At 46.2% G+C, this 11,235-nt stretch overlaps 1 protein-coding gene across 1 annotated transcript in view; it reads left to right on the forward strand.

Annotated features, from left to right (window-relative positions):
• Nucleotides 1–11,235, forward strand: part of SNTB1 (syntrophin beta 1) — a 224,428-nt gene that overhangs the window by 205,738 nt on the left and 7,455 nt on the right. The window contains exons 5-6 of the mRNA XM_073632204.1: nucleotides 456–652; nucleotides 6,005–6,195. Coding sequence (XP_073488305.1) covers nucleotides 456–652; nucleotides 6,005–6,195 — 388 coding nt within the window. The remainder of the gene's footprint in view (nucleotides 1–455; nucleotides 653–6,004; nucleotides 6,196–11,235) is intronic.

Raw genomic sequence — 11,235 nt, forward strand, 5'->3', positions numbered from 1 at the left:
AATTGTTTAGGTCATCACACTGTGTAGTTCTGCTAAATCTAAGAAGATTATGCAGCGATTGTACAATCAGATTGTAATGTGCAAATACAGCTTTAAAGGGCACACACAGACTGTCGCAATCATCCTTCCCCAGAGGAGCTTGCACTGTAATTTCCCTCCAATGCACAAACTCTGGAGTCAATGTGGTCAGTGTAGAAAGGTATTAAACTTTTAATTTCTGGCCTATTGTACCTTCCAACTGTGTTTATTGCCATCATAAAGAATTTATTGTCCTGTAGTGTAACATTTGACTAATATTCAGAGGACAGCTGTAAATGCTGCACTGTAAGCAGCTGTAGGAAGTATATTGTTTCAGCATTTTATGAATTAGTAAATAAAACATTAATGAATTCTATAGTTTGAGGCATGCCTCCTTGTTTCTAGTTAATACTTCACAACTCTCTATTGTATTGCAGGCTAGTCCACTCCGGACCAGGGAAAGGGTCTTCTCTGTTTGGTACGGAGTTTTCCTTTGCAACGCGTACCGGCTCCAGGCAAGGGATCGAGACTCACCTGTTCAGAGTGGAGACCAGCAGAGACCTCTCACTGTGGACCAGACAAATTGTACAGGGCTGCCATAACTCTGCTGAGCGCATCAAAGAGATCACCACTCGTAAGTAGCGGGCAACCTGTTCTGTAGAGAAGAGAAATAGGAGCCTGTTTAAAGTGTATGTCCAGGCAAGGCAACATACCAATACGCCTCTGCAGTACACATATATTCCCCCTGGTTTATCCCTTTGAAAACTCTGCAAGTACAGAATAATATATCTTGACGTGCCTGAATAACGTATATCGAACTCTCCGCCCACAACAATGCCAACCACGTGTCAAACACAAGGCCCGTGGATTGAATCCGGCCAACCAGGTCATTTCATGTGGCCCTTGCAGCCAGGGCCTTTTTTTCAGCCGGAAGGTGGCTAAAAAAAGAATGTTTTTTTAGGTGGGAGATGAGGGCTGTGGAGGGAGATGTGTGCAGAGGTGGTTGATGGGGGACAGTGGTGCAGAGATCAAAGCCAAGGAGTGGTGGAAGTGAGATGTGAACAGCCTGTGAAAAAGAGCTGAACCCTTCACACTGTGTATAGCACACCCCTAAACCCTGTACTCTGTATGTAGCACACTCCTCAGTAGCACACCCTTGAACTCTGTGCGTAGCACACCCCTGAACTCTGCACTCTGTGCGTAGCACTCCCCTGAACTCTGCACTCTGTGCGTAGCACTCCCCTGAACTCTGCACTCTGTGCGTAGCACACCCCTGAACTCTGCACTCTGTGCGTAGCACACCCCTGAACTCTGCACTCTGTGCGTAGCACACCCCTGAACTCTGCACTCTGTACATAGCACACCCCTGAACTCTGCACACAGTGCACCCCTAAACGCTGCACACAGTGCACCCCTAAACTCTGTACGTAGCACACCCCTGAACTCTGTACGTAGCACACCTCTGAACTCTGTACGTATCGCACCCTTGAACTCTGTACGTATCGCACCCCTGAACTCTGTACGTATCGCACCCCTGAACTCTGTACGTATCGCACCCCTGAACTCTGTACGTATCGCACCCCTGAACTCTGTACGTATCGCACCCCTGAACTCTGTACGTATCGCACCCCTGAACTCTGTACGTATCGCACCTCTGAACTCTATACGTAGCACACCTCTGAACTCTGTACGTAGCACACCTCTGAACTCTGTACGTAGCACACCTCTGAACTCTGTACGTAGCACACCTCTGAACTCTGTACGTAGCACACCTCTGAACTCTGTACGTAGCGCACCTCTGAACTCTGTACGTATCGCACCCCTGAACTCTGTACGTATCGCACCCCTGAACTCTTTACATAGCACACCCCTGAACTTTGCACTCTGTACGTATCGCACCCCTGAACTCTGTACGTAGCACACCCCTGAATTCTGCACTCTGTACATAGAGCACCCCTGAACTCTGCAAATAACACACTCTTGGTATTTATTGTCCCTTTAAGATCCTCCTACTGTTATGGCAGTTTGGCCACACCCACCATTTGATGCAGTTCAGCAGGTGGCTTGGTTGAGTTTATGCACCTATTTTCTGAGAAAAGAAAGTCCCGGATTAATGTATATAGTCTTAAATATACACCCAGCCCTTTCGAGGGTAACCATAATGCATTGCTGATGCAGCTCATGATAGAATTGAGTTTGACACCCCTGCTCTAAACCATAAAGATGGATGCAGGACTGGGAAACAAATGGATCCAAACTGACATCGGAAAGTCACTGCTTAAGTAGTAGTGCATATAACGTGCGTAGGAACAGTGGACAGCAGAGGCAGTCTTCTCCTAACAGTAAACTGAAGCTCCTCGGAAGACCAGGCATCTACATAGGTGTGAGTATGAATGTTTGTTATTTTTGAATCCCGCACTTCTATTTTAAAGCTCACAGTGGGGATCCAGACATGGTGTACACCTGGGCAGGGAAGGTGCTTTACATTCTTTTTAGCTCTAAAAAAGCACCTCTAAAACAACGGTAAAGCGCTGCTAGTTTACAGCCAACGCCTCAGTGTGAAAGTGCCCTAAAGTGGAACTACACTCTAATAATAAAAACCAGAACAGCCAGGCTCTTTATTGCAGACGAAACATGCAATGTCTCTTCTGCAATAAAATAAACCTACCTGGCTGCTCTCAGTCCTCTCTCCACATTGATGCCTTGTGTGTCACTGCAGATCAAAAAAAGGGGGGTAAAGGGACACATAAGACATTACCCTTGTACATTTTTGGGGTGACATCATCCCTTGCCAGTCATTCAAGAGGGTCAAAGAACACCAGCACCTGGAAGAAACCAGGGAGAAGATGCCAGCGAGGGACCTCACAAATGTTGGATCAATGAAGCAGAGGTGAGTATTGCTGAATTAAGCTCTGCTTTAAAAGAGAAGTTTGGGATTCTTTTTTATCCCATTATCATACTTACCCAGATGGACCCTGCCGCCTCTTCATTGAGAACCAAGCCACCGAACACCGCCGATGGCTCGGTTCCTTCACCTCCCCGAACGGAGAGCTGCTGCCTGTCAATCAGCAGCTCTCCTGCTCTGCTCCTCCACACTCACTGGAGTGCTGAGCTGTGGAGGAGCGGCCATTTCAGCGTCTCACTGAGAGGCTAAAACTCCCATCAGTCCAGGCACCTGGCGGATCCAGACTTCCAAAGTCGGGATGACGTGGTGCCCGGACTGATCTTGGTGACGTCAGCAGAGAGTGGACTTCAGACCGCTCTCTGCTGAAAACGGGTCACAGGAGTGCAAAACGGATTGCACTCCTGTGACCCATAGTAGAAGCCCAGCCAAACAAGCTCAGGCTGGACTTCTCCTTTAAGTAAAACACTTTAAGCATTTTCAGACACTTTTTATTTATAAGCACTCCGTGTTTTCACATTGTAACATCAGAACCAGCTGTGGAATGCAGGCTCCATTCATACACAAATTCTATACTCATGGACAGGAACAGCAAACATGTTTTAGTGATTCCCCAATACCGGCATAGTTTGTAGCCCTGAGATGCTGTGCAGATGTCATTTTCATAATTTGTGTACAAGGAAAGAATCGTTTCTTTATTGCTGTAATGTGCAATCCCCTCTCTAATGTTTGCCTATTAATCCATGTAGCAGTCACTGCATCCTTGTTAGGAGGACAGAATAGAGATTAATGATACAATTTGAGAAATTGCAATGGTCCAGTTAATGAGTCACTGCTCTTGTGTTGCAATCTTTAATGCTGAACTGACATAAAAATCCCATTCAGTCTAGTTATGTATGCAATAACAAATCACTAGATCCATATTAAATACTGTTGGTAAAAGTACATCAGTATGCCTTGCTATCCGCCTCTTGTCAGCCCCCCGCACAGGGGTTAGGAGGAGGAACAGGAAAAAGGAGCCAATCAGGCTTTACATTTCACAGAGTTGACGCACCAATGTGCTGCTGAACCCTTATTGTCCAACCAGAAGTGTGGAGGTAAGCCCTTGACCAAGCTGTGCAGCTTAACTGCAGGGGAAAAGGTGAGTTCAGTGAGATATTTGCACTCAAACCCAAAAGGTTTGCATGTATAGAACACATCAGATACTAAAGGTATATGACCACATGTTAACACTGAGACGTTTGAATCAACCCTTTGCACACTGCTGTACACCCATACATATTTCTAGAAAACCTTAGAGGAAAAAGATTTGTGGTTCACATATATTGCTATACATTTTTATTTGGGCCAGTTAATTCAAACCTATCCATCAGCTGTCTGTTTGCCCCATGTTGGTACTATATGTCCACTAAAGTATGCTATAATCCAGTAAGTATTTGACACTGCAGAGCAGAGTAATAAAAGGACCAGAAAGGGATCATTTAGACACAGTTGGCCAGAGAGGGATCACTTTGAAGCATTTGGCCAGAGAGGGATCACTTTGACGCAGTTGGCCAGAGAGGGATCACTTTGAAGCAGTTGGCCAGAGAGGGATCACTTTGAAGCAGTTGGCCAGAGAGGGATGACTTTGAAGCAGTTGGCCAGAGAGGGATCACTTTGAAGCATTTGGCCAGAGAGGGATCACTTTGATGCAGTTGGCCAGAGAGGGATCACTTTGAAGCAGTTGGCCAGAGAGGGATCACCTTGAAGCATTTGGCCAGAGAGGGATCACTTTGAAGCATTTGGCCAGAGAGGGATCACTTTGAAGCCGTTGGCCAGAGAGGGATCACTTTGAAGCATTTGGCCAGAGACTGATCACATTGAAGCAGTTGGCCAGAGAGGGATCACTTTGACGCAGTTGGCCAGAGAGGGATCACTTTGACGCAGTTGGCCAGAGAGGGATCACTTTGATGCAGTTGGCCAGAGAGGGATCACTTTGATGCAGTTGGCCAGAGAGGGATCACTTTGATGCAGTTGGCCAGAGAGGGATCACTTTGACGCAGTTGGCCAGAGAGGAATCACTTTGACGCAGTTGGCCAGAGAGGGATCACTTTGATGCAGTTGGCCAGAGAGGGATCACTTTGACGCAGTTGGCCAAAGAGGGATCACTTTGACGCAGTTGGCCAGAGAGGGATCACTTTGAAGCAGTTGGCCAGAGAGGAATCACTTTGACGCAGTTGGCCAGAGAGGGATCACTTTGACGCAGTTGGCCAAAGAGGGATCACTTTGACGCAGTTGGCCAGAGAGGGATCACTTTGAAGCAGTTGGCCAGAGAGGAATCACTTTGACGCAGTTGGCCAGAGAGGAATCACTTTGACGCAGTTGGCCAGAGAGGGATCACTTTGATGCAGTTGGCCAGAGAGGGATCACTTTGACGCAGTTGGCCAAAGAGGGATCACTTTGACGCAGTTGGCCAGAGAGGGATCACTTTGAAGCAGTTGGCCAGAGAGGCATGACTGTAATGCAGTTGGCCAGAGAGGGATCACTTGCAAAAATATATAAGGGGTTATAGCAGTGTGCAGAGGATCAGTTTAGAATTTTCATTGTTAGGCCCCTTTCACATGGGGCGGACTTTGCTTGCTCAGCAGGGGATTTGTCCACCGGATGACAGGTCAGTGTCCACTCCGCTTATACAGAGCAGACACGGACGCAGCCTACTCTGCTCTATGGGACCGCCCGTCTGTTTACATCTGACTGCCCTCTGATCCAGTCCACCCAGACAGAAGGGACTGAATCCCCTTCCATTTAGTTTTGATGGATTGGATTGGGGGTAGGCGAGTGTACACAGACACAAGTCCATTTACATTCGCTGCTCCATCGAGGAAAATGGAGGGTCCAATCGGGTCCACCTGAAAAACCGACAGGTGGACCTGATCATACCACTCGTGTGAAAGGGCCTTACTAACATAAATACTCTGCTCCAAAAAATAAAAAACACACCTGTTTGACTTTAAACTCCCTCTGTACAGTATATCCAAAATGTGATATAGTCATGGAAGTCAGAACTGTGAGCTCCAATTCACATTTTGTTACTCTGCCTTTCAGCGTGTGCTTACAAGAACCAAGACTGTCGATTAGTGATCAATTACGAGCATGGATTCTCTATCGCCGCGCAGGCTCCCGATGGTACTTTCACTAATATCTTAGAACAATTCTCGTATGAAAAGCTAAAAATGTCCTCAGATGACGGAATCAAAATGCTATTTTTAGACTTTGGCGGCAAGGATGGAGACATTGTAAGTTTCATTTTAATTTATTAACTATTGTCTGGCGCCTTCATTTATTGCCACACTTAGGGCTTCCCCTTTTCTCTGGAATTTCCCTCCACATGCTGTTTGGCGCTTTCCAACCCTTGAAGACGTTGGGAACACCCACCTCTTCAAACCAGTTTGATCTGTTCTTCTATCCTGACAAGATACACAATGGGGGTTGATTTATTAAAACTGGAGAGTGCAAAATCTGGTGCAGCTGTGCATGGTAGCCAATCAGATTCTAACTTTAGCTTGTTCAATTAAGCTTTGAGAAAAAAAAAAACCTGGAAGCTGATTGGTTTCAATGCAGAGCTGCACCAGATTTTGCACGCTCCAGTTTTAGTAAATCAACTCCATGGTGTCACCTTATCTACTGTACATCTTTCTGACCTTTACTTCTTGCTTCAGATCCTTATGTCTCTAGATTGTAAGCTCATGTGATCACAGCTGTATCCTAATGCGGCTTCAGATCCTTATGTCTCTAGATCAGCCTTTCTCAACCTTTTCAACACAGAGGAACCCTTAAAATAGTTTTCAGGTCTTAGGGAACCCTTGTAAAAATGTACTATATCTACAGCTCATGATACATTAGTGTGATGATCGGTGGGAAGAATGCTCCTTACATTAGTGGTCATTGGGAGGAATTACCCCCTTACAGATAGCTAAAAAGATCAATGGTATCAGTGGGAACTTATCTGAGAGGCAGAAATTGCTCATTGCTCAAGGAACCCCTAGCAACCTCTAGAGCAGTGGTCATCAACCCTGTCCTCAGGGCTCACTAACAGGCCAGGTTTTATGTATTACCTTGGGGAGATGCAGATTAGAATACTGCAATCATTGAGCAGCAAATGATATCACCTGTGATGTATTTCAGTTATCTTGCAAACCTGGCCTGTTAGTGGGTCCTGAGGACAGGGTTGATGACCACTGCTCTAGAGGAACCACAGGGTTCCATGGAACCCTGGTTGAGAAACCCTGCTCTAGATTGCAAGCTCATATGGGCAGGCCCATCGCAACAGGACAGGCAAAACAAGCAATTGCTTGGGGCCCCGAGCTGGCCTGGGGCTCCAGCTGCTTCCTATAAGCTGCAGCCTGTAGCGTGGCCGAGCTCCTCTTCCTTCCTCCTGCAGTCCGCGCGGTACAGGACTCAGGAGATTCAGTTTCCTGTTCCTGGCCGGACTGACAGGAAGTGCACACGCTGAGTGCTCACTTCCTTTCAGTCCGGCCGGCCAGGAACAGAAAACTGAATTTCCTGACGCGCGGTACGCGATAGGGAGGGGGGGTTAAAAAGAACACCGGGGGGGAGTAGTAAGGGGGGCTTTGCGTGCGTGGGGGGGGCCTCCATTTGCATTTTGCTTGGGGCCCCCAAATTCCTTCAAACGGCCCTGCATATGGGCACAACTGTATTCTGTTTCTTGTTATTACATTTAGCTGAACATCATAAGTACTTGTCTTTGGAACATTTTATGTATAGTATTATCTGTACTTCCCTCCTTTGTCATATCTACTACTTTGTACAGTGCCATGGGATATGATGGCACCATATAAAACAATAAGTAATTAATAGATTTGTGCAGAAAAGTGGACATATAACTAAAGGCAAACATTTTTTATTTAGTTTTGGATAGAGTGGAGAGGGATTAGAATGTCTTATCACATTTATTGGTGTTCACCTTCTCCTTTAGGCCTGTTTACCATTATCACCAAAAGTGAAGGTAAAAGAAAATCACAAATTTTAGGTTGTCTCCAGAACAGCATCAGGGGGTATCTTCCAAAGGGGACACTAGTTCCAGTGACCCTGGTGACAACCAGGAACTCCCTTACTTTAGAGGGATTTTCTCTCACTTCCTGTTTTGGTTATGAGACAGGAAGTAAGGGGGAATCTCCCCATTGGGACACATTTGGAAAAAATAATGCTGCAAAAATGAATACACCCCAATAAAAGTCTTAGGAGAAAAGCTAAATTTTAGTCAACAAATTTCTAATAAACAAGAATTCAGCTACAAGTGAGTCTAATTATTCATTAAACAGGTTTCCAGCAGACAGGTGATTATAAAGGTTTGTTACTTTACAAAGAAAACTCCTTCCCATTTCATGCTGTCAGCAATGGCGCCACATGGAAGAGAAATGTCACAAGGCCTGAGAAAGAAAATAATTTCTTTACACAAGAAGGGTGAAGGCTACAAGAAGATCAGCAAAGCTTTACTTATCAGTCAGAATACTGTAGCAAAAGTGATATAAAATTTTAACAAAGATGGAACTGTAACCATCTGACAGAGATATCCAGGCCGTCCACAAAAGTTAACACCTTGACAGGCGCGTCTTCTGATGAGAAGGGTTGAAGAAAATCGCCATGCAAGTTCACTGCTGTTAGCTAAAGAAGTAGAAAGCCAAACCGGAGTGATTGTTTCCTGTGACACAATACGGCGTACACTGCAGAGGAATGGCGCGCATGGATGTTGTTTACAAAGGAAGCCTCTCCTAAAGCCCATGAACAAAAAAGCCACCTAGAATTTGCCAGGGCCCATGCTGAAAAAGAAGACGACTACTGGGACTCTGGAGTGATGAGACCAAGATAAAAGTTTTTGGAACTGAAGGCTTCAAAACTGTATAGCGTCACAAAGGTGAGGAGTACAAAGAAAAATGGTGCCCACAGTGAAACATGGTGGTAGCAGTGTCCTTCTGTGGGGCTGCATAAGTGCTGCTGGTGTCGGGGAGCTGCATTTCATTGATGGTATCATGAATCCACAGATGTACTGCTCTATAGAGAAGATGCGACTATCACTCCGTGCCTTTGGTCATCTTGCACTTTTCCAACATGACAATGATCCAAGACATGCATCTAAGGCCACTGTTGAAGAACAGGGTGAAAGTGATCCAGTGGCCAAGTATGTCTCCTGATCTGAAGCCAATTGGGGAGGGACTATGGGGAATTCTGAAGAGACAATTTGAGCATCACTCTCCATCTAGCATCCAGGCTCTAAAAGAGGTTGTTCTTGAAGAATGGAAAAAGATAGATGTTGCAATATGCCACCAACTTGTTCATTCCATGCCTAGAAGACTTGGTGCTGTCCTTACAAATCATGGAGGTCATACAAAATACTAGATGTATAAATTTTTGTTGTGGGGTGTATTCATTTTTGCATCAACTAATTTGAGTAAAACTGAAGATTTTGTATTCTAAGTCTGGGTTTCTCAACCCGTGGTACACATACCCCTGGGGGTACGTGCACCCCGGGGCAGGGGGTACGAAGAGTTCTCTGTCTCTTGAGTCCTGCACACATACAGTCCCTGGTGGCTTGCTGTAGCCTGTTGCCTGTTGCGCGGGACTGTGCTACCAATAGGGAAGCAGTTCGCCCTGTGTGCGGGGGTGTCAGGTCGGCGGCAGCAGCTGCCAGGGGTCCTGTCAATGGAATGGCCCCATCGTGCTGCTCGGAAGATGTTTCCCACGGCCAGGGGTGACTGACCACACACACAGTCCCTGGCGGCTTGCTGTAGCCTGTTGCGCGGGACTGTGCTACCAATGGGGAAGCAGTCCGCCCCGTGTGCGGGGGGTGTCAGGTCAGTGGCAGCAGCTGCCAGGGGTCCTGTCAATGGAATGGCCCCATCGTGCTGCTCGGAAGATGTTTCCCACGGCCAGGGGTGACTGACCACACACACAGTCCCTGGCGGCTTGCTGTAGCCTGTTGCGCGGGACTGTGCTACCAATGGGGAAGCAGTCCGCCCCGTGTGCGGGGGGTGTCAGGTCAGTGGCAGCAGCTGCCAGGGGTCCTGTCAATGGAATGGCCCCATTGTGCTGCTCGGAAGATGTTTCCCACGGCCAGGGCTGACTGACCAGGGGTGGCCCCATGTCCTCCCATCTTCAGACTCCTCCCCATCTCCAGCAAGCCTCAGATGTCCTGCCTGCCATGTGTGTAGATGCCTGCTGCAGCTCCCTGCCTGCTTAGGAACTACACATGCCAGCATGCCCAGCCATCAGTGCCTCCTATCAGTGCAGCCATCAGTGCCTCCTATCATTGCCCATCACTTAGTCGAGACAGGGGTACTTAGGAATTTTTTTTAGACTTGCAGGGGTACATCGCCGTAAAAGGTTGAGAAACACTGATCTAAGTTATATTATTAACCTTACTTTCATGTAATGAGCTAAACAAATGCTCTGTATAACCTAGTTTTGTAAAAATTTGAGAAATTGTTCTTGTGTTCATTGAGATATTGATTAAAATCTTACTTCTCAAAAGGGGTGTACTCATCTATGCTGAGCACTGTATATTCAATGTCTTTCTTTCCTTTTCTGTGCTTCTAAGCTGGCCCCACCCACATTTTTCTATTTTGCGTGTTGACATCGGTGATCTGTACACACATAGAATCTTTGTCTGCAGAGCAAAATGGCCGCAAAAGTCTGTTTAATGTAAATAGTATTTCTGATGGAAATGTGATCAAATCTTAATCAAAATCATTATAGTATAGACAGGCGTATTTACCATCACACACGACACTTACAGTATTTAATAAAAAAAGGGTTTAAGAACATAAGGTGGGGGTTATATTTTAGAATTCTGGAGTCTTCTTAATTGACAACAACCTGTTCAGCAGTTCTGATCATCACAAATTCTTTGGTCCCTTTAAACCTCTTTTAATTGTGCCACATTGCACTTTAAATAATCACCGGACCAGACAAGACGAGAATTGTGTGATATTTTTATAGGGCCAGTAAAACCCAAAACTGAACTTACTGGAAATCCTGATTTATTGTATAGAATGCCTGACTCAGTTACTCTTATTTCAAGGTACCATTATTCTAGAGCAGTGGTCTCCAAACTGTCGCCACAGGGGCCGAATGCAACCCTTTCCTTTCTTTTGTCCAACCCTTGGGGTTCTATTCTTCCCACTGACACCAATGATGAGGCACTATTCCTCCCACTGATACCAATGATGAGACACTATTCCTCCCACTGATACCAATGATGGGACACTTGTCCTCCCACTAATACCAATGATGGGGCACTATTCCTTCCATTGATACCA

The sequence above is a fragment of the Aquarana catesbeiana genome, linkage group LG05 (assembly GCF_042186555.1).
Source record: "Aquarana catesbeiana isolate 2022-GZ linkage group LG05, ASM4218655v1, whole genome shotgun sequence".
NCBI lineage: Eukaryota > Metazoa > Chordata > Amphibia > Anura > Ranidae > Aquarana > Aquarana catesbeiana.